Source organism: Verticillium dahliae, genomic scaffold, assembly GCF_000150675.1.
Source record: "Verticillium dahliae VdLs.17 supercont1.15 genomic scaffold, whole genome shotgun sequence".
In the NCBI taxonomy this organism is placed as follows: domain Eukaryota; kingdom Fungi; phylum Ascomycota; class Sordariomycetes; order Glomerellales; family Plectosphaerellaceae; genus Verticillium; species Verticillium dahliae.
In genome coordinates, this window is record NW_009276934.1 from 173,394 (window position 1) to 201,326 (window position 27,933).

Consider the following 27,933-nt stretch of genomic DNA (forward strand, 5'->3'; position numbering starts at 1 on the left):
GATGGGCGGTTCAGGGCTGGCCCAGCGAAATGCGAGGATGGCGCGTGCTCATGAACTTTTCGGGTCGGCGGCGGCGGCGGCGGCGGCGATGACGACGGTGGTTGCGGCCGGCCAGGTGGGACGACGCGATCAATTGACGGCTCGAGTGGTGTCTGTGACGAATCTGACACAAGGCCTTGGTGTCTGGAAAACGGCGGTGGTAATGTGGTGCGGTGCGAGGTGGTACGAGGCTTGGTTGCTTGGTTGAGGTCGGGCTGACCCCGCGGTTCGGTCAAGAGGACGGGCGCCTTTACCGAGGCTTTATGACGCAGGACATGGAACGAGGCTCCGAGGCGCGTCACAGGCGGGCGGGCGGGCGGGCGAGAGCAAGACAAATGATGGAGAGAATGGGTGATAAGAGATCAGCAACAGGACAGCAAAACCAATTGGGGACAACCGGAAACGATTCGCACAATGTGAAGGAGAGAAGCAATGTTGATGTGATGGAGCAGGTTGAAGTTCAGGAAAGACGGTCTGGAAGGGCTGGAGGTCTGGAGGTCTGGAGGTCTGGTCCGGCTGGATGGTGACTGTGACTTGGGTTTAGGGTGGACTTTGTCTGGTGACCAACCACCACAGCTGCAGGAGCTTCGGCCATGGACCTTGGGCTTTGGGCCTTGGGCCTTGGGCCTTGGGCGCAAGCTGCGCTACCATTTCCTGCGCTGTGAGGTCAGGTCGATCCACTATACTGGACCGAAGCCCCCTGTGCATACACCTAATTAGGTGCCCAAGGTACCTAGGTTGCAGAATGGACCGTGACGTGTGACGCGACCTTCGTTGTCGAGCGCATGCGGCGGGTCAAACAAAAGGGAGTACATGGTAAGTAAGCAGCATGTCTCTACTGTATGCCTTATCGAGGCACCTTACCCATTGAAGGGATATACGTGACAACCATCCTGGCGAGGTCTCCTGCGCGTGCCTGTTTGCCGGATGCAGATACAGATGGCACGCTCGCGCAAGTTTCGCCCGAGGCAGGGTCCATCCACGTCAAGTTGGACCTTGACCTCTGCCCATGGGAACGACCAACGTGCATCAGAGACGGAACAACTCGGAGCACTCTGGACGGAATCCCAATGTAGGCTGATGCCGTCACTTTTAAAAAGCCGAGGGTCAGACAGCTAGTAGTAGCCAGCAGCCAGCAGCCAGCCGCCAGCCGCCAGCAAAAGGCCAGCAGGAGATGCAGAAAAAGGTACTTGAGCTCTGGCCGGACTGGGGAAGCACCGGGGAAGCACTAGCCACAGAAAGAGGGGCACCTGGGACCCGTTCAGAATCACCAATGGGAAGCTCTCCATTGGCCATGCATCACATGCTCACATGCAACTCTGCCGCGACACACAAGGCCCAAGAGCCACAGTTACAGAGCAGCAGCACAGCAGCAGCAGGAGCCGCGCCACACTTTGCGCCCCAGCCTTCTGGTTCCTCACCTTCCAGCCTCCCTCCCTCTCTCTCTCTCTCTGAATGTCACCCACCGCTTTTGTGAGAAAAAAAGCCTAGAACAACGACAACGACGGACGAGTATTTTCAACTGACGGAACCCCTTCACATCACCCCACCGGGACATTTCGGAGCCTACAAAGCAAAGACCTGTTTCCATACCCGTCCAACACCACTTCCCTCGGCTCCGCGTCCAGAAGCCGACGCTGACGCCAACGCCAACGCCAACGCCAACGTCTAACCCCCCAAATCCCATACCCAGCAAAAAGCGGGAACCACCAAGCAAATCCGAACGGTGCCGGGCGCCCTAGCACCTCCACGGCCGATGCGCCGTCCCATCCATCACCCCCTTCTCGGGCACACTCGGACATGTTGTCGGATACTGCCATCTCCGACACGGGACTTGGGCTGGGCCTACGCTACCTCGACCTCAAAGAGGCTGATGATGACCACGACGACGTTCCGCTTGGTGTCCACGTCGTCCATGATGAGAATGATGAAGAGACGACGCTGGGCAAACCCCCTCGGAGAAAAGATGCCTCGACACCGCCACCTCACATCTCATCGCCGTCCATCCCTTCGCCCATGAGCCTGGGTCATCTCGGCATCGTGCCACTGACGCCACTGGGGAAACAGCTCGCCGCCTCGCTGGGCAGGACCCCAGAGACGCCGCTGAGAGGTTCTGACAGGGATGCATCGAGTGATCACGGCAGCGGCCCACGGGTTGCGGCTGACGAGGAGCTCACTCAGGGATCCAAGGCGCAGCTTATCCAGCGCCTCACCGCGCTCACGCAGAAGCTCGTTCAGGGCAGTGACGTTCCTGACCAGATCACCCTTGACCTCCTACTCCGGCGCGTTGATGAGATTGATCGTGTCGTCGATGGTCATCCTCCCAGCGCGCCCTTCCGACCGCATCTCACATGCCGGCCCACTGGTAGTATCGACGAACGAGGCAGCTTCTTCGGTTCGCCCTCCTCGTCGTGGATGCACTCTCGCTACTCGAGCCTCTCTCTGTCCGTGAGAGCTGAGCGCCCCAAACGCCCGAACCTGTCGTGAAGAAGCCAGACGTCGACTCATTCAAGATTGCCTCCGAGGCCGAGAAGCTCACCGCTGAACTCGACACACTCGTGACGAACCTCAAGGCTCGGCAGGAAGAATCAGAGGTGAGCAGGCCCCCCTGCCTCTATACCTATACCTCGACCTCGGCCCACATACTAACAGAACCCCAAAGCACATCCATGATCTCCTCGTCACCCGCGCCGAGCGTGCCGCCCAGCGCATCATCTTCCTCCAGTCCCGCGTCCAGGACCTGGAGGCCGAGCTGCACGACTCCGACACGGACCTCTCACACCTCCGTCTCGGCCTCAAGGCCATCGAGGTCCAGTGCCCGCGCGACTTCCTCGCCACCCACGCCGCCGTCGAGCTCGCCCAAAGCATCGCCAACTGGAAGGCCGACTATGCCGCCCTCAAGCAGCGGCGCGCCGCCCGCCGCATCGCCGCCACGCCTGGTGCGTCATCCACCCTCGGAACGCCGGCGCGGGATTACGCTTCCCACCATGCCGCCACGCCGTCGTATCAGAGTTCGATTGCGCCGTCGTACCAGACGTCCATCGCACCATCGTACGAGAGCCCCATCGCGCCCTCGCCCTACCAGAGCACCGCCGGCCCCTCGCCCCTCTCCCAAACCTCTGCCTCCCTCGTCACCCCTACCCGCGACACCTTTAGTCGCTCCAGTAGTGGCGGCGGCGGCGGCTTTCCTTTCGGCACCGCCTTCACACCCCCACACCCGGCCGCCGCAGAAGCACCGCCCGAGACGCCGAGGAGCGACGCCTCGTCGACCGCCACGCCAGAGAGCTACACCCCCAGCGTAGCCGCCTCGTCGTCGCGCACCTCAGCGCGCTCGGTGCGCGTGCGCAAGCTGGCGAGGCTCAACGGGACGCCGAGACGGAAGCTGGAGTATGGGGGCCACGGCGGCGGCTACCGCGAGCGGTACTGACCGCTCGCTGACCCCATCTCCTGCGAGCTGACTGTGATGGATGTTTTGACCTTGCGAGGCGCCAGTCTCTTCAAGTGCACCCTTGCCGTCGGTTGTACGGCTTTCACCCAAACTGTGTCGAGATAAGGCGCAGCACATGCATGAATGATCGGTCGGGGGGGGGGGGGGGGCTTGGGGAACCGTAGACGATGATCTCCCTCCAGGCTTGCACGACGTAATGACCCGGGCCGCGAAACGATCACGACGAATATTGATGACGATGATACCTCTCTGCATGGCGGTTTTCTGTACACCCCCTTTTTTATTTTGCAGCCTGCTTTTCTGATCCTTCAATAGCCTTGGTTTCTTTTTTTTTTTGCATCGCGTAAGCGGCTGTAGCGAGCGAGCCAGATGGCTCCCTTCAAGTTTAGCACAATCGGGCATCCATGGGAGATTGAGAATCAGGAGTTGCGTTCCCGTCACATGTGTTGGTCAACAGTTTCAGCATCATGACAACAGAGTAGCGACTAAAAATTAGATTAAGCATTAAACAAAGGGAACACGATGATACAGATCGCTGATAAATCCTCCCACCTCCTTCCGGGGTATACTCTGTTCCTATCATATCGTACAACTCGTCGAACGCAGCGAGGCGTTTGTTTTGGCTTCAACTCTCGGATCGAAAAAAACTGATCATCCAGACGCACAGCGCGGTCGTGCACTCTCCCGCAGCAAACAGACGAAGTGCGGGAAAGCGACGCGGAGACCAAAGCCACACTCTAATCGGACTCTCGAGGACCCCGTCAAACACCCCTTTGCAGCAGAAAGTGCTCCGGGGTGAAGAGTAGACATACGCTCCGTCGGCTGTGCGGCCATGGAAGCCGCCGTCCCTCGGCAGCAACAAGTGCGTCGGGACAGAGGCAGTCATAATCGTCTCTTCGTGCGAGGGTCGAACCGTGCAAACGCTCAAGCCCTGGACGACGGGACGGGCACCTCATCCATGGGCTGCCCGTCCGAGACGACGAGCTGCCTGTACGGCGGCGTCGGGGCGTCGACGTTCATGAGCAGACACCTGCGGCCAAAGTAGGTGAGCTCGGCGACGCCAAACTTGAAGAACTCCTTGACGGGCACGTCAAAGACGCCGTCGAGCTCCTCGAGCGTCTTCTCCTTGGTCTCGCGGACAAAGAAGAGGGTCAGGAAGAAGCCGACAAGATTCCACGCGGCGTACCAGCTGAAGGCGCCGGTCGACGTGAATGCCTTGCGCAGCATGGGAAATGTGAAAGCCAGGACAAAGTTGAAGAACCAGGTCGTGGCGGTGGCAATGGACATGCCGAGAGAGCGAACGTCGAGAGGGTAGACCTCGGCAGAGTAGGTAAAAGGAACGGGGCCAGCGCCCGGGGAGTAGACAATGGCGAAGAGATATGTACCAATGGTGACGCAGGCAATCTTGACCTCGCGCGATGGGAAGTAGAAGGAGAACGATGTCCAGAGAAGACAAGCGAACATCATGGGAAAGGTAATGAGCAGGAGGCGGCGACGGCCAAACTTGTCAATGGTGAAGATGGCGGGGATGGCACCGAGCCAGTTGAGCGTGCCCCAGCCAAGAGACACGGCGAGGGAGGTGGGGACGGAGAAGCCTTCATGGATGAAAATCTCGGCCGAGTAGTAGGCAATGATGTTGACACCGCAGAACTACGACGCTGCGATTAGCTCGATGGTCTGGAGAAACTGCCATGTGAAGAGTACGCACCTGCTGCATGAACATGACGACCTCGGAAGCCATCATGGCGTTCCTGTTGCGGCGGACCTTGAACAGCTTGGCGAGCTTGTTGCCAGAGTTGCCAACCTTGCGAGCTTCGACCTCGAGCAGGGCGTTGGCGTAGAACAGATCGCGAGCAGCCTGGACCTTTGTCATGCGCATCTTGCACATGGCCTGGTAGGCCTTCATGTGCTTTCCCTTGCGCATGTAGTGGCGAGGAGACTCGGGGCACAGGAAGGCGAGGGCGCAGACGATGAGGGCGGGGACGGTGGTGGAGCCAAGCATGAGACGCCACTTGAGGTTCTCATCAGCGACTTGGTAAAAGGCGAGATCGACAGCGAATCCGACCCTGTTTCGTGTGAGCAAATGTCTCCTATTTCCCTGCTGTGGCCTGGGACGGTCTTACATGATACCAAAGGCAGTCCACATCTGCCACTGCATGGTGAGGGCACCTCGAAGCCGTGGAGGCGCACACTCGGCGGCGTACATGGGCGTCGTGGCTGACTTGGGACCGATACCGAGACCGAGGACGAGACGAACAGCAAACATGGTCTTCCAGTCGTTGGTGAGAGCCTGGCCCATACAGGCGGCCGCGGAGATGAGACAAGAGAGGAAAATGGTACCGCGGCGACCGAACCAGTTGTTCAAGGGGGCGGTCAGCCAGCAACCGAGAAGGGCACAGCACAAATACGGGGCGCCGTTGGTCAGGCCGAGGATCAGGGCGTCGCGTAGTTTGTCCTTGTTCGCGATGCCGAAGGCCTCCTTGTAGAAGACCTGAGCGCCGTTGACGGTGGTCTCATCCATACCCTGGACGGCGGCACAGAGGGAGCAGACTTTCATCATCGTCAGTGGGGGGGTTTCCAGATGGATGGTGGGTGGTGAGGGGTGCCGGCTTACCAAAAACGACGAACCAAAGCTTGGTTGGGATGGACTTCCATTTCTGGGTAATCTCTTTCCCAGCAGATTCGCGCTCAATATCAGTCAATCCCTCGATCGTCTGATAGTCCTCGGGGTAACCCGCAAGAACGGCACCAAGACGGAAGGCCCGTACGTCCTCCTCATCAGTGATGCCATGCGATGTACAATACGTGTAACCCATGTTGGATAGCTTCTCAGCATCGAAGCCGGCTAGGGGGTTGCCGACTCGACGGCTGGCCTGCATCTGCAGCTCATCCTCACTGAGCTCCTCAGCGTGTGACTTGATGGTGGCCTGGGGCTTCTCGCCCTCCGAATCTGATGAGGGAGCCATGATGAAGGGTAAGGGTAAGGTGTGTATGGGGGGGGGAAGCTATGGGTTAGTGGGGATCCGGACAGAGGAGATAGGCGAAAGCCTCGGGGTCAAACGAAAGTTGATGAGAACGAGAAGAAGATACGATCCGCCTAAAGAAGAAGGCCAGATAAGACGAGAGGCAGCAGACGACGAGGTCATTATATGGGAGCAACCATGACGGACATACATGGAGGCTTCGACGCCCCCAGCATAGACTTTTGGTTACCATGGGGATCCTGATGCGGGGCAGAGCATCCGCACGAGAACGTTGGGTAGAGGTCAAGCAGAGGGAGGCGGACATGCACCTGTGCCGCCTCGCTCGTTTGCGGAAAGCCAAGCAAGCCTCTCCAAGGGTGTGGCTGTGGGATGAATGCTCTCCGATAACGCTCTGAGGGTGCAAGCAGTCGAGACGGGTTGCGCGGGGAGATTAAATATGGACTAACATCGAAGATCGGCCAGGTGAAGCTGGGGTGGACGGGGGGGTAGGCAGTACGCATGAGGCTAGCAGATGGATTCTAGAGCCGTTCTGGTGTCTCGGTAGGGAAGGCCTGGGGGCGGTTCCGGTAGTCGAGGGACCGTAGCGTCGGCATAGGTGCCTGGGATGGAGCTCTGGGGTGGCCATGATGGCAAGGTTGGCGGGGCTTGGGACGTCAGACAGGTTGTGCGTGGTCAGGTCATAGAGAGGATGGCGATGATGGGAAAGGTAGTCGTCAGGGTTGAGACCAGGGTTAGAGAGTGCATCTGAGACATCCACATTCCGAGGGGTGCCAGAGCCCAATCACAAGGGCCCTTGTCGGCAGTGGGTCCTCCCGCAGGTGTCAGTGAAGAGCCGCAGTGCCGCCGGCGTCCATTCCTCTCTTGGCATCAACCGACTTCATCTCCAGAACGACCATCCTCCAGGGCCGTCGTGTTCCTCCTGCTTGCGTCTCTCGAGCTTTGGGAGTGACCATGATTTGAAATTACGGGGGATTCCCCATCAACCCTCCACCTGTCCTGGAGAACGTGGATGATCCATTTGATGTCGACACAGTCCAGACAACCTCCACCGAAGCCGTTCGTCGCCGTGGTCAACGACCGTCAACGTCAGAAGGCCTGCCTCGATCAGCACAATGCCATGCCTCATCTCCACTGCAGATTGCAGACATGCCCATGAAGACAAGCATATCCGCCGGCATGCGACAGCCAAAACCATCGCAGTGGCGCACAGTCCGCTGGATGCTTGCATTGTATGTTGCCGGGGAGCCAGCCACCTGGTCGTATCGAAACCCAACAATCAGCCTCTGGGCACCTAAGCCATTCGAGAAGTCTGTTTCCCAGCAAAGAGACTTGCCACGTCCTCACTTCCGGACATTGAAGGTGACACTGGTCGGCAAGTCTGGATCATCTCGGTCCAGTTCCCAGCTGCCAAGGCCGCCTACCGGGTGTCTCGACTCGTTGGTGCCAGATAATATCCCGCTTTAGGCGAACAGGAAGGCATCACGATCTCCAATGCTGCCTCAAACCACTCCGAAAGGTGCTCTGGTCATGACGGCTCGATCCGTATGGCTAGCAAGCTTTCCACAGCATCCGATACCAGCGAATCAGGCTGATCAGCTTCCCCGACTTGTCGCCCAGACACCCCGCAGCCGCCGTCTTAACTTGACAGCTTTTCCCCGAATCCCCGGCCCTTGCGGCTCTCGGTCTCGAGCTAAAGCTGCGGGAAATAAAATCTGTCCCGACAGTGTAGCCGACCGTACAAGCTCTTGCACTCACGACCCCTCATCCCTAACGCGGTCATCGGCAGCACGAACCAGACCAGCTGCGCCTACCGCCCTCATCAGCTGCAATGACCCCCACGCTGACATGAAAATGGCACTGGGGATCATCCGAGCCATCTTCCCGTTCCCGTTCCGAAACGGACGCAACCGTGCTAGCTCGAGTGAGTACTACACTCTGTCCACCGAGGAGGCATCCGCCTAGCCTCCCTTCTGGCATATCACCATCTGTCCTTTGAGATCCCCCGCAAAATGAACTGAACCCTCGTTGGACCCATGCAGAGTCGTGCCCTCATGCTCTCTCGTCACTCTTGAGACAACCCTTTGTCGGAAGACATCAGCGAAGCCGCAACGATGAGACCATGTGACTCTCCATCCTGCACCAAGATCAGACAATTCGGGTGGAGAACAAGAGCCGCCCCTGAATCTCCAGGATTGTTTCCTCCGCGAGGCTTTCACTCCGCACCCGCCACATATGCCATGAATCATCTTAAGGCAAGCCCTCGGGACTGGCGGGACCGTCCCAGTGATCCACTCATGAACCTTGTGCGGCCCCATGCAATGCGGAATTTCATCGCCCCGCGGAGGACGTCCCTCTTTGCACCAATGGCGGGGTGCCTGTCACTTCCTGGGGAATCTAAATTCAGGGGAGGAGAACGATCAAGCCACCAGCGCAAGTAATTCTTGACGCCGACAACAAGGTTTCACGATTCAAGCCTTTGGTCGGTTACCGCAGTCTCCAGATCGACCGTGCGACTTGGTTAAATTCAGTGACCATGATGGCCAAGGCCATAACATTACCAAACGCGGGAGACCGGGAAATAAAATCCAGTGGGCTTCCAACGAGTAGAGATGAAGTACCCTCGGTGAGGAGAACATACACCAGGTGCATTGGTCATGGTTTCCCGATTATGAGATCTTCAATATGGACGTCAACAGTGAATGCACTGAGCAGACTCCCAACGATAATCTACGAGACCTTCTTACGTGCTCAGAACCTCCCTCGACGTCCTGCGTCACGTCTTCCTTTTCCATCTTGGTACAAATTTCCCCCGTTTGGCTCGCTAAGAACAAGACTTTTCCTCTCCCTCTCCCTCTCCCTTTCCCTGTCCCGACGATAATCGTCATTCCGCTCGATTTCACGCGAGACAATCCCTGTGTCCCCCTTTCTCACAAGGTTCATTGCATCCGCAAACCTATCCATGTTGGGCACGCTTGCACTGCACCGATCCGCCGCCACGGGACTTTTGGCCCGCGTACTGTGCCGCCCTACTGGCGGTGGTGGCAGTGTGACGAAACTTGGCTGCGCCGTGCTGACGCCTGATGCATCGGAGTTTGCTCGCCCCCAAAGTCGCCCCTGTCCTGGACCTGACCCATGGGCGATAACAGGAGTCATCTCGCAACTCCTCGCCGCAGGCAGCGGTGACGAGACGTCATGATCCTCTAGACAGTCTAGCAACGCCTCATCTAGCAGTCGGCGTACCTTCTTATCATGTGTTGCAGGCAACAGGTTTCTCGGCAGCGTATATGGGAGACACTCCTGTGCGCCATCAGGACCTATGATTTTTAGAGGGGCAAGATCGGGCAGCAGAAGGCCAAAACGGCGAGACTCCTGGTCCGGATAGGCCAAAATGTTAATGGTCATCCACTTGACAAACCCCATTCTCGTCAGACCTGGGATTGTGGGATGAGCCTGAGGAACTGCTTGGGAGAGGGAATAGGGGCAATCAAGATCCTGGTACAGATATTGAGTGCGTTCAAAAGTCGTATTCTTGCAAGGCTTGAAAGCATCTGCCCTAGTTAGGAGGCTGTCCAGCTTCAAGAAGGAGCGTGATCGAGCAGGCGATGGAAAGCATACCCTGTAAAGGAAACTCCTCATTCTCGATGCGATACTTGGCATAAAAGTTCTGCATCTTGTCTGGTGTGATCAGGTCTGTGCCGGGGATGCCAAACGCGTCGATCTTAAAAATCAGCACACATCCACTTTGACGTCTTGTAGAAAAAGGTATCTCTCACCACCCGGCATGCCAGACTATGTAAGGCCTGCCCCAAGCGTTGCGTTGAGTACCCCTCGGCATCAAATAGTACCCCCCAGGTCTTGCCTTCCGAAACAACGCCAGCGGTTTGTATGGCTGAGGTGGCCCTTGTCTCCCCTGTCCCGCAGACTCGTGGCTGGGCATGTATGATGGGCGGTACACGACTGCGGAAGCGCACAGTCGGGCGCTTGGGGAGGACTTCTGCAGTAGTAAAGCGAGGAGAGGTGCTCTGAGGGGATGGAATTTGGGAGGTAGAAACAACAGAAGGCGGAGGACTGGGGTAAGCGGTGCCGAACATGGAATTCATGAGAGCGGACGGCGTGATACCGGGCGAGGGTGCCGGATCCATGGATTTGAGGTGACCAGCAACTGATTCGTTAGTTTCAGCATGTCTAAGGGTCGAATGCTGCCCTGCTAGGAACAGCCTGCTAGGAACAGGAATAAAAACTCACTTTCCTGTTTGATCATGGTGCGTAATTCATCCATAAACCTGGGCGTTATGCCCGTCATGTCGTGACGTGGCTGAGCCGATGGAGTGATCAGACTGACAGAGCTGTGGGACATCGCAGGCGAGGCGGGTGTCTGCGGAGTCTTTGGCATTTCGCTGCCCAGCTTGTCATGGGCATCGCTTTCGAACGATGCTTCGGACGGTGCGGGCGAGAGTTCTAGATCAGGTACTCGCATGTCGTCCCCATCTTCGGCGACATCTTCAACCTGCGGTGGCGGCGGTTGCCGTCCCATTGTGGTATTCACCAGTGATCTCACTGCCCTATGTCTGGCACCAGCACCAGCGGCACTCGTGATGATGCTTGACATGACGACCATGAATTCTGAACACTATGCGGCAACAAAAGTGAGTAAGGTCGCAGACGTGGGCAACATATGAATGTGCAAGAGAGCTTCAGCGTGGTAAATCGCACGTCGGGCGCGGAAGCACTTATACCACATCGAGGTCCCATCAATGTAGATATCTTGCTCCAGGCAAACACCATGACAGCAGCGACAGCCAGTCGTCACCATGTCCATCCCGACCACTCAAAAGCCTCGTCAAGATGACGGCTCGATAACACAGGCCGGCCACGAGGGAACATATCTGCTGGCAAAAGAGACGCAGAAAATATGCAAAGGCGCTGCATGGTGGCACTTTACCAGGCTCTAGGCCAAAGAGGTCGGGCGATGATGGGTGCACACACTCGGTATTGGTGCGGTCGCCTCGCGCTTGCGCTGTGGCACTGACACAACAGGACAATCCTCCAGCCTTAACCACCTAACAAAAGAGGAGATAATTGATGGCCATTGCAACGACATGATGCGTCGGGTACCGACGAAAAGCACAACGGGACCAACGGCAGATTCGCACCGGATACTAGGTAGGGGAAAGCATGTCGGCTCGCGCAGCCGCATGGCCATGCCCATGGTCGTGGGCGCAAATAACGTCGGCCTCGTGTTGCCCCTCGGTACATCGGATGAGACTTCAGCCCCCTCTTATGAGTCTGGAGATACCAAATTTCGCGTCGGATAGTCTTCTGATCACTGATCAACCTGGAAGAGCCAGCGTATGACCCTTCAATCGTTCTTGTGGGGTGAAAGACAGAATGAAGACTGCGTGATGGTCCTGCAGTTGGGCCTCACGTAGGTAGACGATATACACAAGAAGAGAGGGAGGATGGGAAGGAAATGCCCGAGACATGAGGAAAGACAAGCCCACGAGTTCGGGTAACCACCCTCTGTGGATGCGCATGCCTCTGAGGCGAGACAGGTGGTACGGACCATACCTGCCCACCAGTGGGCACTTTGAACATGATTGCTGGGAAGTATCTGCCAGGAGGGTGTTGCTGTCGTGACACCCATTGGGCACCCAGGCATAGCCTGCCAGCCCCTTGCCACCAGACAAGGCAACCACATGCGGTTCGCAACTGCTGCCTCTCTGGAGGTCGCCAGCCCACTCCTCATGCTGCGGTACAAGGTTGGCGTACCGTCCTGTCTGACGAGGAAACTTGCCGGCTTTCACTGGGAGCTCTCCCGGCATATTTTGTCCAACGAGCGCACCTCACCATGCTGACCGGTGCGCCTTCGGATCCGTTCCCCGGCCGATGATGGCGCGACAATGTAGGCGATGCCCCCTTTTCCGGTGGAGGGTCGGAAGCAATCCTCAACGTGCCATCGCCGGGTGCGCGCTCCGTCAGAGATCGATCAACACGGGCGTCGTCGGTTGACGCATAAGACGAGAATATGCCCACCAACAGCCGTTACTCTGGAACAGTTTCTGCGAACGAGCACTCGTCGGCAGATCCTCGTGCGATGCCAGCGCTGCTCATCACGCCACAATGATCTTCTCCAGCGTCAATCACACAGATATCTCGAGAACAAGCTTGGACGAATGCACAAATCACGGCTTCGCCAAGATGATGGCCGAGAAGGCCCGACATGGGACGGCATATGTGACGGAAATCAAATACAGTAACAAGACTTGTTGTTGTAATAACGCATCCCTCGCTCCTGCTGCCAAAGTCCAAAGTAAATGCCAATCAGACGCCCACCACATGTGTGTATCCCTCTGGTTCTGGGTCCTTCTTGTTCTGCCCCGCCTTCATGCCTTGTACAGCAGATCCAGGAAGCCATTGACGAGGTCCACGACAACGCTCTTATTCGGCAGCGACCCGGCCACACCGTACAGCGCCGCCGAGTCGCCCTTAGCCGTACCCTTGGCGCCCTTGCCCTCGACAATCCTCACCCTCTCCTTCTCCCGCTCCGCCTCGACAACAGCCTCCAGATCCGCCATGAGCTTCTCCCAAACCTTGGTGATCGGCAGTGTAACTGCCACGTGAATCGCCGGCGGGTTCTGCAGAGCGTTGAGGTGCCATCCCTTGGCGCTCATCGCGTCCGCAATGTCGTAGATGTCCAGGTTGCGCGCCGTGAACGCCATGACCGACACAAGCGGCCTTCCCACAATTTCGAGCTCGCTCTCCAGCGCCGGCACCTCGTGGATCCTCTCAATCATCTTCTTAGTTGTGCCTACAATCTTCACACACGCGTCCACGTAACCAGCCTCGCCAGTCTTCATCAAACTCGTCCAGCAGCCTGCAATGAGGGCGCCAGGTCGCGAGCCTGCCATTCCAGGCGAGCCATAGACACCGCCAGACCAGTCTGGTGAAACGTAGTACTGGTACTTGCGCAGCGCGGCTGTGCGGTACAGAACTGTTGAGTTGCCCTTGGGCGCAAATCCGTACTTGTGCGTGTCGCAGCTGATACTCGTGACGCCCTTGAGTCGGAAGTCGAACAGCTCAGTCTCGAATCCGGCCTTGTCCAGGAACGGCACCAAAAACGATCCCAGACAGCAGTCGACATGCAGGCAGATCTTCTTGCGGAGGGCCAGCTTTGACAGCGCCGTAATGTCATCGATGATGCCGTGGGGGAAGTTGGGTGCCGATCCTACGATGAGGATGGTATTGCTCGTGATGAGGCGGGCAACGGCCTTGATGTCCACCTGGTGCGATGGTGCCGGGCATGGCACAAACTGAGCCTTGATTTTGAAGTAGTCGCATGCCTTGCGGAAAGCTGGGTGTGCGGTTTCGCCGAGAATCCTGAAGTATTCCTGTTAGTCGCCAATTACGAATAGCCGAGGTGGAGGTTGGGTATGGGACATACATTTCAGGCTCGGTAATGCCCTTCTCGTGGTAGCCCCTCTGTCGCGCGCTCAGGCATGCCGAGAGGATACTGTCTGTACCACCGCTGGTTGAAACGCCGGCGGCGCCGGGGGGCGCGTTGAACATGGCGAGGACCATGGCGACAACCTCGGCCTCCATCTTCCGGACACCGGGGAAGACGTCCGGGTGGATCGGGTTGGCGACAGTGAATTTGCCGTACGCCTCCGTCTGTAGCTTGATCAAGTCTTCCTCGCCATGGTAGACGGCGCCGGACACGTATCCATCCTCCCAGCGCGTATGGTCCATGTTCGCAAGTGTGTCGAGCTCGGTGCGGATGACGTCGTCGGAAAGACCCTCCTTGGGAAGGGTCAGGTAGCGGGTGAGATTTGTCGGCACCATCTTGCCCTGCAGCTTGCTCAAGCTCTCATTGACCTGCTTCTGCACCTGGCCGCGCACGCCGGGGGCGCGTAAGAAGTAGCCATATAGGACCCTGCGCAGCGTGGAGTAGAACTCCACGACAGAGCCGATCAGGCCGCGGCCCTTCAGCTTCCAGAAGGTCTTGCGGGTCCATCGAACAACGAAGAAGAAGAAGACAATGTTTCGAAGACTACAGGAAAGAAACAGAACTGTCAGCAAATGCAGTCGAATGGGGAGGTTTTGCAAAAACGCCCAGTCGTGTGGCACAACGAGAATCACTGACTTACAGATCGAGGTTCAGGATAAGGAAGGGGTTCGTTTGGCGGGACTTCTTAACATGGTTGAAGCCATCCCGAAGGCTCACGGGCATGCGCGAGCTGCCAGGCATCTTGGGGGGAAAACAAAAAGCTCGAGACACTAACTCAATCGAAAAAAATATACAGGGTGGCGACGATGGTGTCTGGTGGTACAATTAGAAATGTCGGGGCGGATGCGACGGGCACGGCCTTGGACTTTAAGCTCCCCCAAGACCTCGAACCCCAAAGTCGATGGAAGGCGAGAACAGCGACCCAAGCCTACCCAAAAATGGTGGGGCATGGCCATTACTTGGATATTTTGGCCCTTCACATGCCCCGGCCTTGCAGCGCCGTCAGTGGGGTCGTACAGGGGTTCTCCTCCCCAAACCTCCCCCCAACGTCCCTCTAGCGAGCCGAGGCCTTGCCGTTTTGGATGCTGGCTGACCTCATTTGGCTGCACCGCGCTGCACCGCGCTGCACCGCGCTGCAACCTCAGTGCCGCTTTCACAGCTCCGCGCGCCTCGATTCAGTGCCCGTCTCCACCCCGTTGAACATGACCAGACTGCGGACCTTCCAATCTGGTGGTTATCTTGTCAAGTCCGTAGGTCGCTCGCTGTGCAGGTGCGGGGGTGTGAAGTGGCTGTCACACAGGTTGGGGGCCTGCCTTGCCATGCAGTAGGCATCGACTGACTTTCGGAGTTGCCGCCGATTGGCTCATTGTCATGATGACCTCAGTGAGCTGTCGAGGGCTAACGTGGAACAAGAGATTAAGAGTGCGCAGGCCGGCATGTCAGTGCCGAAGGATTTGCAGCTCTCTCCTTACTCTCAGGCCTGGAAAAAGCGTTGTATGCACATTGTACCTAATAAGGTGCCCTGGGTGAGCTTGCCATTGCGAAGACCAAAGATCGGGGTCAAACCATTACCTCAACACCAGAAGATTCCAAGCCACCTAGGTATGTACCATCTAATGCAACACCAAGAACTACAACCATACAGGCCTCGAGGCCGTCGACGATGCTTCTTTCTCTAGGCTCTCGCATCACCTGAATGCACGAAATAGCAAAGAAACGCCGTCGTCCACAATCCTTACACCCCAGCTCGCAAGTTGATGCCAAAACACTGCCAGTGAAAACGCCGCCAAAAGACATTGCGCACCCCTCGCTTCCGTGCCCGCGTCAGTCCATCTCATTTATAAGCCGCGAATGCCTCTTCCCATTGTGTCTTGAAGCTAGCGAGCTCGTTCTCACAGCTTCTCTCGCCTGTCGGCGTGCAACCCGTCGCTCGAACGACGTAGTCGCCTGGCTTATAGAGTTCCTGTGCCTTGTCGTAGCGATTGTAGGCATTGATGGTCCTCTGCGGCACTAAGGCCAGCTTCGCGAGGATCGTCCCGTGCCACTGAACGAGGTGTTCCTACGCACAGCGAGTCAGTCATGTTTGCCTGTCAACCCCGCCCTTCTCGCTGAGAAGACTTACCAGCGCGTGGCCCTCGGCCTTTTGGAAGTTGTAGGTCTGGTACATCGGGTCGAACCAGGTCTCGAGGAAGAACCGTGTCCAAACCCCGTTGCGCACAACCCAACTGCCCGCCGATAGGCCCTCACGGTCCTGCGTCACCACAAAGTTGACATCCTTGCCTCGCAGTCGAGTACTTGTCTTGATGATGCTGTCGGGCGGAACGACGGGTTCGTTCTTGATCATGACTGCGTCGAGCGTTGCGCCGTTCATGATGCGCTCCTCAAGCGTCTTGCTCGGATCCATAATGTAGCCATCTTGCTCGAGATACCAGACGTAGCGACACTCGGGAAACTTGGTCATGGCGTGACGGACGGCGAGAATCTTGGACCATGACGAAGGGGAATACTCGTCGAGGGGGTAGTCGCCCACATTCGCGATCAGGGTTTCGTAACCTGTGAGAAATTCTTTTAGTCGACCGCCTCGAATCCGACAGGTGGCAATGGCCTGGGAATCATGTTCCTACCGTGAAACGCGGCGTACCGCTCCCTGTTCTCCCGAATGGTCTGCACATACGCCTTGCCGTACGTCGGCTCGTCCAGTACCGTCACCAGCACCACCGGCGGACTCCCTGACGGCTCCCAGGCCACCGTGCTACGCGTGCCAAAAAGTTTGGATATGATCCATAATGTGCTCACGACAACAAGCGCCACAATCGCCACGGCTCGAATGCGACTCCGCCGCACCGACGGCAGTTTTGAAGTCCGCGGGCGGAAGGGCGCGGGGTTCGAGCTTTTCCGCGGGGGATAGGCGAAATGCATTGTACGCGTGTGTCGCCGGGGAAGCCGCGACCAAAGGCCGAGTCCAGGAGATCGACTGGCTGAGCCAGAGTACAATCTTCAAGGAATCACACTTGCGTTGCAGCAGCGGCGTGATGTACCGGGCGGATAACGTAGGCGGACAAAGCCGAGAGGGGATGCGCTCGATTGAGGTCGGGGCGACAGGTGCGCAAGGGTTGGAGACCGCTGAGTCGAGACCCGGGGGGTTGGTAGATGAGATTGATCGAGGCGCCGTGTTCGGTCAGACGGAATACATCGTGTCTTAAGCGTGGAAGATTCCCCGAAGAATTACGTTAAGGTTTAATTGTCAAATGCAACTCGTTGAAGCCAAGACCTCGAATTGAAGATTCGGGATCGGCAGCAATGCATACATGGTGACCAGGGTGTGCCCACACCTGATAGATAACTGTCCCGTTTAGAGCGATGCCAATCATCACCAAAATTGGCGGCAAGCTGATCATGTTGAGTGAGTACTACGACCACGCATCAAGGCTATTGGGGTACAAGACAAAGTGTATAAGTGAGATTGAAGATATTCCAGTCCGTCGTTAAGCTTTTGAGAATGTATCAGCTGAGGCCAGCAGTGATCACGAGTCTGGCTGGTATGCCATGATCACCACAGAAGGCGAGGAGCAAAGCTCCAAAGAACAAAGCTCTGGAACAGTGCTCGTCATCGAGGCTGATCGTCTTCTGCAGTTCAGGATTGGAAGGGACCAAAACGGCCGCTTCCAGAGAACAAGCATTGACTCAATCTTTGCACACAGACTAGTTGACACGATGTGGAAGAGAAACTTCGAGGCAACTTAAGAGTGTGCAATGCAGGCTATCAGCGGTAGTTGCCGGGTTGGACCATACAAACACGCCTTTTCCGATACGCGCCGCTGTCACCATGCTCACGATCATGACACATCGTCTTCCTGTGCAGCGCACCAAGTTAGTCCTCATCATCGTCTTCGTTACCCACATCCAGTACACTGTCGCCAGCTCGCTGGAGGACCATATGGCTCAGTGAGTTTACAGCCTTCCAAACGGTGTAGATGAAAGTCATAGCCCCGATCATGACGAGGGCCCAGCTGATACCTTCGCTCCGGGTACGACCGCCTCCCCCGCGACGGCCCCCTCCACCCATGATGCCGCTGGCTCGCATGTTCCACCATTGCCATGGCGACATGGCAATGAGATACTTCAAGAAGCCGACGATACCAAGAGAAAGGAAGCCCTTGACGAAGTGCTCGTACCATGTTCCATCTCCAGGAACGTGTACAGGCTCTGGAGGGCGCCCAAAATCGTCAAATGAGCCAACGACAGTTTCTGCAATGGTCCCGACCGGATCAGCCCAGAGGTTGAAGATGGGATCTGCCACGAAACCCAGCAAAAAAACCGAAAACACAAACACAAAAGCCGTGAGGCTGATTTGCGCAGTACCGCTCTGAAGCCGTGTGCCCCAGGATAGCCGACTCAGCTTGTATTGGTACTTGCATGTTGGGCACGTGAAGAAGTTTGGGGACCGCCTTGTCTGGTCTGCGGTTCTCCAGGCTCGCAGGCAGGCCTCATGAACGTACTTCTGTGATCCTTTGCACTTGCAGGGCGATATCAGGCGACCCAAGCCGTCTGCAGACATGTACACAGGCTTGGCGCCGGATCCCATCATGCCGCCTAAAGTGCTTGTGTTGCCAGGGCTGGGCCATGTAGGATTGCACTCTTCAAGACATATGCGACAACTCCGCGGACCATAGTGTCGTTGACGCGGCTGTGGTTGTGGTTGCGGGTGCGACTCAAAATCCGCTCTTCTTTGATGAGGCTCTGTGTGCTGAGACTCGTTTTGGTTTGGAGACTGGCCATCATGATCGTTCGCAGTACTGGCACTCGGGACGTCGTCGGGCCAAGTCCACTGAGCAGAAGAAGAGTCCATTCTAAGGTTTGAACAGCTTCGGGTAGTGGCGTGGATCTGTAATCGATCTCAAGGCTCGGTGTGGGATGAAGGTGTTCAGGTGCAGGCTGGGGCGGAATACCAAGCGTGGTCAGAAGCTCATCAACGTGATATGGTGGCTGAGAGAGAGCAAGCCTATCAGACAGTGTCCACCATAACGTGGTGTTGAGGGAGAAGAAAAACTAGAGGTCAGGAAAACGTGTCTTTTCGTAACTGGGTAGGGGAGAGAAACTAACTACCCGAGAAGGGCAGAGGAGGACGTCGTCCTTACGATTGATAGAGGAGAGAAGAATGGAAGAACCTCGCAGAAGCAAAAGAAAGATTCCTACCTTTACTGTCTAACCTGTTGCCCCAAGCTCCTCTCCCCGCAATGGGGCTGGTCGCCAATCATATGAGCTAAAAGAATGACATAATCAGACTTTCTCTCTCTCTTGCGCGGCGGTCACGTGAAGAAAGCACGGACCAGATTAGAGCAGAGCCTGGGGCTGTCAGTATGCTGGAGCTTGACGCGGCGCGAGTTGCCTAGGAGGGAAGCAAGAGCTACAGCCTACGACAGTGATCCGTGCGAAGCTCGAACAGCCTCACCACATTCAATTCCGTTGCGAAGGCCCCATCAACCGAACCAAAACCACTCACTCGTCACTTCACAAACATTATCACGCCATGGCTGACCGATACTCCTTCTCGCTAACGACCTTCTCGCCCAGGTAGGCATCCTGTCGTGGTTCATCGGAGCTCCTATACTAACCTCATCCAGCGGCAAGCTGGTACAAATTGGTATACCCTTGCCTCATCCGCAACAGCGCCTTGATTGCAAGCTCGAAAGCTGACACTTATCAGAGTATGCCCTCAACGCCGTCAACCAGGGTGTCACCGCCCTAGGAATCAAAGGCAAGCCACCCCGCCTTCTCAGTCGAAGCTGGTCGATCACTTGCTAACCCTTTAAAGCGACAAATGGCATCGTCCTCGCCACCGAAAAGAAGTCCTCGTCACCGCTAGCCGACCCCAGCTCGCTGTCTAAGATCAGTCTCGTCACCCCAAACATCGGCATGGTCTACTCTGGCATGGGCCCCGATTACAGAGTGCTCGTTGACAAGGCACGCAAAGTGTCGCACACTGGCTACAAGCGCATCTACAACGAGTACCCCCCGACACGGATATTGGTTCAGGATGTCGCCAAGGTTATGCAGGAGGCTACTCAATCTGGCGGTGTTCGGCCGTACGGCGTCAGCCTGCTGATTGCCGGCTGGGATGAGGGCATCCTGCCCGAGGATGAGGAGAAGGAGGCTGCGGAAGGCGAGGAGAAGAAGCCAAGCGGCAAGACTGGCGGTATTCTGAAGGGCGGGCCCATGCTGTACCAGGTTGACCCGTCTGGCAGCTACTTCCCTTGGAAGGCGACTGCCATTGGCAAGAGTGCGACGTCGGCGAAGACGTTCCTCGAGAAGCGGTACACAGAGGGGCTGGAACTCGAAGACGCAGTGCACATTGCCCTTCTGACCCTCAAGGAGACAATCGAGGGAGAAATGAGCGGCGAGACGATCGAGATTGGTGAGTACAAGCAGCATTGGCCTCGGTGAAGTCGATATACTAACAACTGCCAGGCATCGTTGGTCCTCCAGCGGATCATCTGCTGGGAATTGAGGGCGTTGAGGGCGCCACTGGTCCTCGTTTCAGGAAGCTTACACCCCAGGAGATTGAGGATTATCTGACGAACCTTTGAATGCACAATAGCGGATAATGACCGTCATCACCGTGTAACATAGCAGCAATAGAGGGATGTGAGGGGGCTTGGGATTCTTTAGCCTTCATGCAAAAGACTCTGTCATGATGACTCATGGAGACACTGGCATCTTCGGCATTTTTTTGTCGCCTGTAGTGTTTGTCTTCCTTGGATGGTGTGTGACTTGACAATGTGCATGCGAAACCTCGTCGCCCTGACAGCTTTGAGGTACCTACCTTAGGTAACAAGGTACGTTGCCAACGGCAATGTGAGGTATCCGCCCAGTTATTTACCTACCTCCCTTAGGTACCTAAGCTTGCTAAGGTACCTACCTCCCTTCCTACCTACCTTGCCTGACGTGACAGCTTGTGAAGTCCGCGGCACCCTGCATGGTGTCGAATTGTCATGATTCTATTGCAGTTCTCATTTGAGTGTTTGCGATGCGCCAGGATCTGCCACTCAGGGGCCGAGAAGCCATTTCTTGCATACCTACTTATCTGAGCTGGTCTCGCCAGCCAGAATCTGGTGGGCCTCCTGCAGGCCACTCACTCCATCGCCTGCGCCAACGATATTTGTCTGCCCCTCAAAATCATCGTCACCAGCCTTGCCTCTTCATCTTCCAACCGCCATTACCTCCCCCATACGCGTCCTGCCAAAGAATCATAACTGGCTAAAACATAAGACGGGACTGGTCATCCGCTGAACCATTCCGAGCTATGTGTCCTGATTGACCCATCTCGGCTTATTCGCTCTCAAATACGACTGCAATCGCGTGTGGCTTGGAAACCGTGGAATACCATCCTCATATTGTCAGCACCTGTAGCGATACAGCACAATGCTTGACGATTCGGAATCATTTTCCGCTTCTTTGCGGAGCAGCGGATGTCCAATTGACGATGACTTGACTCCAGAACCAACGTCCGAATCACGCGACTCAACCTCCCTACCGTATGGCCTTCAGGACGACATCGGCCCCCTTGCTGCCACCCCGAGCCAGTCGAGTAACGTCACAATCAATGCACGGGCATACCAGTTGGAGATGCTGGCGGAAAGTAGGAAGAGGAATATCATTCTAGCTGTGCGAACCTTCCCTCTTGCGCCAGTCAACCTCGATTGACACCTCCATAGATGGACACAGGCAGTGGCAAGACCCAAGTGTACGTTCCCTGCAAGCCGAACCTGATTATTGATACTGATTTTCCCAGTGCCGTCCTCCGAATTCGAGCAGAGCTAGAAGAAGGGGCTTCAGACAAGGTTTGACAAACTCCACTTGGTAGCTTCGCAATCACTTACAGGGTTTTAGCTTGTATGGTTCGTGGCTCACAATGTTGAGCTTTGCGCTCAGCAGCATTCTGTACTGCAGTCTCAGATTCCTGCAGTTCAGACCAAGCTGCTTCTTGGCAGCGATAATGTTGATTCATGGTCCAACCAAGAGACTTGGAACGCTGTGCTTCTCAACGTCAAAATTGTGGTGTCAACCCCTCAAGTTCTCTGCGATGCCTTGAGCCACGGCTTTGTCCAGATGGGTTCATTATCCTTGCTTGTCTTTGATGAAGGTATTCAATCAGCGCAGTTTATCAAGTGTTCTTGCCCTAACAACGGTGTAGCGCATCACTCTACGGGTAAAAGCGCTGAGAGAATGATCATGATGAATTTCTATCATCCACGCAAACAATCGGCACTATCTGTTCCCCACGTCCTGGGACTGACCGCAAGCCCCATAATGCGATCTAGGCTCGAAGGCCTTGAGGCACTGGAACAGACACTGGACTCGGTTTGCGTTACGCCCAGATTGCACCGAGATGACTTAATGACCCATGTCAAAAGGCCCACCGTCTGTTATGTCCATTACGAAACGACAGATGCTAAGGATGAGCCCAAGCCGGTCAGCATTTCAAGTCTTCGCGAAGCATGCAGAAATATGGACATCAGGCAAGATCCATACGTTATCTGTCTAAGAGACAAAGGCACTGATCGAGCACGACGTGAGCTCATCAAGGTCCTTACAAGCCATAAAACAGATTCGCAACAGCAAATGAAGTCTTTCTTCAATCAAAGCTTGCGAGTCCTGCGAGATCTCGGGCCCTGGGCGGCCGAGTACTACATTTGGAAGGTTGTTACAGATTTTCTGGCAATCATTGAAGCAAGAGATCACCGCATGAATCAACGGAATACCGAAGAAAAGCAGTATCTGGCCAACATCCTTCGACAAATCAGTATCAGCGAGCCGCCAGTCAGCATGTTGAGTGCTCATAACACGTCGAACAAAGTAATGGTGCTCATGGAATACTTGTCATCTAAAGCTACCGATGGTACTGTCGGGATCATATTTGTCAAAGAGCGATCAACTGCGGCGATGCTTGCACACGTGATTGAGTCGCATCCACTGACACAGAATAGGCACTCGAGCGTTGGGGTTGTTGTTGGTGCTTCCACTCATCTGGTAAGGAAGAAAGACATGTGGGATCTGTCTCGAGCAGCCCACGAGACAGAGCCCCTTCTTCAGTTCAGATCTGGCCACCTCAATTTGCTCATCGCCACGAGTGTGCTTGAAGAGGGCATCGACGTTCCTGCCTGCAACCTCGTGATCTGTTTTGATGAGCCCGAGAATCTCAAAGCCTTTGTCCAGCGGCGCGGCCGAGCCCGGAAGAAGGATTCTAGCCTCGTGGTTCTTCTCCCCGGGACAGACCACGTGCCTCAGGACTGGGAAAGCATGGAAGCGACAATGAGGACACACTACGAGAGAGAACAGCGCGAAATACAAATCATGGAGCAGATCGAAGCATCCGAGTCTGCAAAGTACGAAGAGTACGTTGTCGAGAGTACTAATGCCAGACTCGACTTCGAGAACGCCAAAGCGCATCTCAGCAACTTTTGTGGGCAGCTCTCTCCCGGGGAGTTTATAGACAAGAGGCCCGAATACATACCCCGTGTGGTAGACAACGGAGTACCTCCATCTCTGAGGGTCACGGTACTGTTGCCAAGCTATGTTCCAGCTGCCGTCCGCCATGCTGAGAGTCGTCGAAGCTGGAAGTCGGAGCATCAGGCCTCAAAGGATGCCGCTTTTCAGGCATACGTGGCTCTTTACAAAGCGGGACTGGTCAATGAACACATGCTTCCACTCACGGTAAAAGATATCGTACCCGCAAACGAACCTCGAGTAGCAACCTTGCAGGTCAATGGCCTCTTGAATGTCTGGCTTGGTATTGCCCAGGCCTGGATCACGAGCACTGAAACCTGGTTAACTCCAGTGCACCTCCGAGACGCGACGGGATTGACGCGAGGAACGTATATCATGAGAATGCCGGTAGCATTGCCGGCACTGCCTTCCACGCCGGTGTACTTCGATCGCGAAGGACCATGGCTTCTGGATTTTGGCCCACAAGAACGAAAGGAGAATCTTGAAATGCCTGATCATACTTCAGTGCTGCTTGCACTCCACTTTGGCCATCACTGGTCTATTGCTCATGGTCAGCAGCAGGTTATCAGCTTCGCTTCACAAGATGGCGAACTGAATATCAGGCAATTAAGTGCACGGGGTTTCACAACCGCAGATGCCGACCGAGAGGAAATGCTGTACCTGGTACGGGACGAGTCAGGATGCCCGTATGTGTACGACCACTTTCTAAATGGCAAGCCGTCACTTGAACTTGTTCAACGACCTTTCCGGCGCATCGGGGACTCTCCAGGCTTTCAAGACGCACCCAGTAACATCCCCTACTTGGCTCTCAGAAAGTGGCCGCGGTACCTGGCCCTCTTGCACCAACAGAAGGTCAACGATCTACTGCCACAGGCGACAAACAAGAAGCCATATGCTAGGGTTTATCCGGCACCGTGGGCGAAAGTCGACACGATTCCATTAGATCATGCTTACTTTGGGGCGTTGATCCCTTTCATTTCACACATTGTCGAGGTTCGACTGGTTGCAGAACAGCTTTCCTCGAGCCTACTTCGTGACCTCAATTTCTCAGATCCCTCTCTTGTCCTGGCGGCCATTAGCACTAAGGGTTCCTTGGAAGCCACAAACTACGAGCGCCTTGAGCTTTTGGGTGACTCTATCCTCAAGCTTTGCACCACGGCCAATGCCGCCGCTCTGCGTGCGTTCGCCCTCCTTGCACTCTGTCATACGTTGCCGCAGCTGACACTAGCTTAGACTCTGACTGGCCGGAGGGCTACTTATCATGCCTGAAAGATGGCTTAGTGTCGAACTCGAGATTGTGTAGGGCTGCACTGGATGCTGGCCTTGACAAATTTGTTCTAACTGAAAACTTCACTTGTCGCACGTGGCGCCCTATCTACGTCAACGACATGATGGAAAAGGGTGCTCGCGACTCAGGACCCCGTATCATGTCGACGAAGACGCTCGCCGATATTGTGGAAGCACTCATAGGGGCCGCATACATTGACGGTGGCCTCCCAAAGGCACTTGGGTGCATTTCGATCTTCCTGAGGGAGCTCGATTGGAAACCGTTGCCAGCTTGCCAGGAGATCCTTTACAGTTTGGCGTCCCCTGATGTGCCTTTGCCGCCAATGCTTGTTCCGCTGGAGGACCTGATCGGCTACACGTTTACGAAGAAGAGTCTCCTGATCGAAGCGATCACACATGCCTCCTTCACTGTCGGGCATGTAAATGGCTGCCTCGAACGTCTTGAATTCTTGGCGATGCCATTCTGGACGACATTGTGGTGTCCCATCTGTTTCCCCTCAACCTTTCGCACGACAGGATGCATCTCCTCAAGACTGCTTCGGTCAACGGCGATCTTCTAGGCTTCCTTGCACTCGAGTGCCATGCCGAGGAAGACGAGGTGATCATTGATATCGATTTTTCTCCTTCCGATACGGACTTCAATCCTCAAAATTCCGCCGGGGTGGAACAGAAGCTCAAACAGACACGCCGGAAAATCCCCCTTTGGAAGTTTATGCGCCACTCCTCAATAGAGGTTGTGCAGCAGCAGACCAAAGCTGCCAGCGTTCATGCCGATCTCCGAGGACAGATCATGCACGCTCTGGAACATGGGTCAAGCTACCCCTGGTCTCTTCTCGCCCGTTTACATCCCGCAAAGTTCTTCTCCGACATGGTCGAAGCTGTACTGGGTGCCGTCTGGGTCGATTCGGGCGACATGGGCGCGTGCATTCGTGTGGCGGAACGACTGGGCATTCTGCCTGTGCTCTCCCGACTGGCAAAGGAGGACGTTCATGTGCTGCATCCGAAGCAAGAGCTGGGAGAGATCGCTGGTCCCCGGACAGTCAAATATCTCCTCACTTTGCCCGAGGACGCAGCCGGCCTGCAAAGTGCAACAAGAAAATATGCCTGCAAGGTCATGGTCGGGGATCGCTGTGTTGCAGAGGTGGATGACGGGGTCGCTCGAGATGAGGTTGAGACAAAGGCTGCAGAGGTTGCGGTACAGACCTTGAAGAATGAACAGGCTGACGCGAAACAAGTAGCAGAACACTAAATTGGCAGAGTTCTTAGGTTCTGACTTGATGATAATGATGATGATTACTCTCATGTACATCGATGACATAGACGCCCTTGATTCAAGCAGAAAAGACCAGCCCGTACACGCAACGTTAACTCGCGGTAAGCTGAAGAGATCGCTACTGCTGTGGGTATACCGAAAAGAAAACGCCTTACAAAATCTTTAGAAGTATCATCAAAGCACACATCAAGACAAGACAAACTTGAACATGATTGTCTAGTCGTCATCTTCGGTGAGGTCCACTGCCCTCGCCCCGTTCGCTGTTCTGGTATATTTCCACTCGCGCTGGGATGGCGGCATGGTCAGGTCGACTTCATCCCTCTCACGCTTGACGGAGGGCTTTTTCTCGGTCTTCGCCACAGCTTGGTTCTCTTCTTTGACTTGGGTCGGCTCCTGTGCCACGTCAGCTTACTGCTTGGCATGCGATGCTCCCCAAGACAACGCAGGAGGCTCCGTCATTTGTGCAGATAAGTAAGTCGTCGATGAGACTTACATGTAATGAGTGGAGATGTTCAGCTGCTAACCGCCTGACCTGCTCGGTCGACATGCCCTCGAGAACTTGCAGTTCTGGATCGGGTGATGGAGTGCGGGGAAGGATCAACTCCTGCTGAAGAGCCCCTTGATCCCATGTCAGCGACGTTTAAAGTTCCAATGTCCTGTGTCGTGGAGATACCCACTTCGAGATCGATATTTGAAGTTGATCACAGCAAAGGGTTGACGGCCGAGCACATAGTCGACCATGACATGGCGGCTCGCCGGCAAATCCGCCCCGTGAGAGAATCTCCCAAATCTCAGTCCTCAGTTCGCTGAAACATGCGTTGAAAAGACTCACGACGTGCCATGGGAGATGGCTTTGCCCTTTAGGGATTTCTCAGCCAGCTCCGACGTACTGGTAGGAATCGTTGAATCAGGCCTCTGCGCCATCGTATGGCCTATGTCGACACCAGTGAAGAAGCGAAGCTGTATGAGTCCCAAATGCTTCGCTGCCTCAAGGTCACTCGCAATGCGCGCCGTATCCGTGTCGTCCACTGGAGCTGAATTAGTCTCGAAAAGGACGGCATCGACGCGGCCGCCCTGACCGCCAGGCGAGGGCCCCATCACGGGTGTGGCAACAGTGGAGTTCGTCACATACCTGTCGACACGGCAGAGAAGACCAGCTTGAGAAGATGGACATATCCAGGACGAGAGCGCGACTCGACTTTCTTGCCGTCAAACTGGAGCCTGTCAATAGGTGCCCGGCCTGGCCGAACTGAGGAGCACTTGGAAGCAACATGTTTTCCGTCTACGAAGAGCTCCCCGATGACAGTGTCGCACGGCGGTGGAGCATGCTGGGTGACCTCTCTACTCAGATGGGCCTGAACGGTGAAGGATGCATTATCGATGGATTCGATGTACTTGAAGACCTGGTATCTAGCCGGCATGTCGTTCACTTCCCGGGAGGACACGTCGTCGTCGTTGTAAGCCTCTGCTCTCTGGCCGTTGACTTCGACCCAGGCGTCGATGCCTGGGACCTCACGATCGATGGGCATGGTCCCAACGTGTGATTCCAAGTCTTTGGTCGTCTGAATGATCTCGAAGTATCTCAGCGGTGGATACGGCAAGGCGGAACGAGAAGGACGTAATTGACAAGCGCTGATGAGGAACCGTAGGCTTCTTTAAGGTAAGTATAACCTGTCATCCAAGACGCACCTTGGGCACCACGTTTTTGATGGGCGGGGTTCTCAGGCGCCCCTCACCGTGCGGCCAGGCAACCAACAACGTCTTCGCTCAGTGCTGTGTGTACAGTACACCTAAGGTAAGGTAGGTAACTAGGTACCAGGGAGACCTGATCAGCGCACCACATAGGTACCTAGGTACGTAGGTAAGAGGGAAGCCGGATAGATAAGGCACC

At 55.7% G+C, this 27,933-nt stretch overlaps 9 protein-coding genes across 9 annotated transcripts; 3 read left to right on the forward strand and 6 right to left on the reverse strand.

The window, feature by feature from the left end:
* Window positions 1-1,839: 1,839 nt before the first annotated feature.
* On the forward strand, window positions 1,840-3,466 carry VDAG_06938 (uncharacterized protein; the record flags this gene model as incomplete). The annotated part of the gene is made up of 2 exons (XM_009655843.1): window positions 1,840-2,487; window positions 2,702-3,466. The coding sequence occupies 2 exons, from the start codon at window positions 1,840-1,842 to the stop codon at window positions 3,464-3,466; spliced, it is 1,413 nt and encodes a 470-aa protein (XP_009654138.1).
* Window positions 3,467-4,411: 945 nt separating this feature from the next.
* On the reverse strand, window positions 4,412-6,453 carry VDAG_06939 (proton myo-inositol cotransporter; the record flags this gene model as incomplete). Its single annotated transcript, XM_009655844.1, has 4 exons — window positions 4,412-5,137; window positions 5,196-5,553; window positions 5,611-6,037; window positions 6,102-6,453. 4 exons carry the CDS (start codon window positions 6,451-6,453, stop codon window positions 4,412-4,414), a joined length of 1,863 nt encoding a protein of 620 aa, XP_009654139.1.
* A 2,766-nt stretch (window positions 6,454-9,219) lies between these two features.
* On the reverse strand, window positions 9,220-11,005 carry VDAG_06940 (uncharacterized protein; the record flags this gene model as incomplete). Its single annotated transcript, XM_009655845.1, has 3 exons — window positions 9,220-10,087; window positions 10,297-10,633; window positions 10,717-11,005. 3 exons carry the CDS (start codon window positions 11,003-11,005, stop codon window positions 9,220-9,222), a joined length of 1,494 nt encoding a protein of 497 aa, XP_009654140.1.
* Window positions 11,006-12,779: 1,774 nt separating this feature from the next.
* On the reverse strand, window positions 12,780-14,716 carry VDAG_06941 (sphingosine-1-phosphate lyase; the record flags this gene model as incomplete). Its single annotated transcript, XM_009655846.1, has 3 exons — window positions 12,780-13,848; window positions 13,913-14,518; window positions 14,616-14,716. 3 exons carry the CDS (start codon window positions 14,714-14,716, stop codon window positions 12,855-12,857), a joined length of 1,701 nt encoding a protein of 566 aa, XP_009654141.1. The 3' UTR covers window positions 12,780-12,854.
* An 814-nt stretch (window positions 14,717-15,530) lies between these two features.
* On the reverse strand, window positions 15,531-17,171 carry VDAG_06942 (mannosyltransferase complex component). The gene is made up of 3 exons (XM_009655847.1): window positions 16,600-17,171; window positions 16,098-16,528; window positions 15,531-16,034 (listed from the first exon to the last, which is right to left on the reverse strand). The coding sequence occupies exons 1-3, from the start codon at window positions 16,892-16,894 to the stop codon at window positions 15,810-15,812; spliced, it is 951 nt and encodes a 316-aa protein (XP_009654142.1). The 5' UTR covers window positions 16,895-17,171; the 3' UTR covers window positions 15,531-15,809.
* Window positions 17,172-17,846: 675 nt separating this feature from the next.
* Window positions 17,847-18,824, reverse strand: VDAG_06943 (RING finger domain-containing protein; the record flags this gene model as incomplete). Its single annotated transcript, XM_009655848.1, has 1 exon — window positions 17,847-18,824. One exon carries the CDS (start codon window positions 18,822-18,824, stop codon window positions 17,847-17,849), a length of 978 nt encoding a protein of 325 aa, XP_009654143.1.
* A 681-nt stretch (window positions 18,825-19,505) lies between these two features.
* On the forward strand, window positions 19,506-20,562 carry VDAG_06944 (proteasome subunit alpha type-2; the record flags this gene model as incomplete). The annotated part of the gene is made up of 4 exons (XM_009655849.1): window positions 19,506-19,549; window positions 19,607-19,683; window positions 19,791-20,390; window positions 20,444-20,562. The coding sequence occupies 4 exons, from the start codon at window positions 19,506-19,508 to the stop codon at window positions 20,560-20,562; spliced, it is 840 nt and encodes a 279-aa protein (XP_009654144.1).
* Window positions 20,563-22,172: 1,610 nt separating this feature from the next.
* On the forward strand, window positions 22,173-26,018 carry VDAG_06945 (uncharacterized protein; the record flags this gene model as incomplete). Its single annotated transcript, XM_009655850.1, has 3 exons — window positions 22,173-24,659; window positions 24,755-25,127; window positions 25,286-26,018. The coding sequence occupies exons 1-3, from the start codon at window positions 22,202-22,204 to the stop codon at window positions 26,016-26,018; spliced, it is 3,564 nt and encodes a 1,187-aa protein (XP_009654145.1). The 5' UTR covers window positions 22,173-22,201.
* Window positions 26,014-27,710, reverse strand: VDAG_06946 (uncharacterized protein). Its single transcript, XM_009655851.1, has 5 exons — window positions 27,175-27,710; window positions 26,875-27,070; window positions 26,720-26,823; window positions 26,536-26,660; window positions 26,014-26,435 (listed from the first exon to the last, which is right to left on the reverse strand). Exons 1-5 carry the CDS (start codon window positions 27,569-27,571, stop codon window positions 26,259-26,261), a joined length of 999 nt encoding a protein of 332 aa, XP_009654146.1. The 5' UTR covers window positions 27,572-27,710; the 3' UTR covers window positions 26,014-26,258.
* Between the last annotated feature and the right edge of the window lie 223 nt (window positions 27,711-27,933).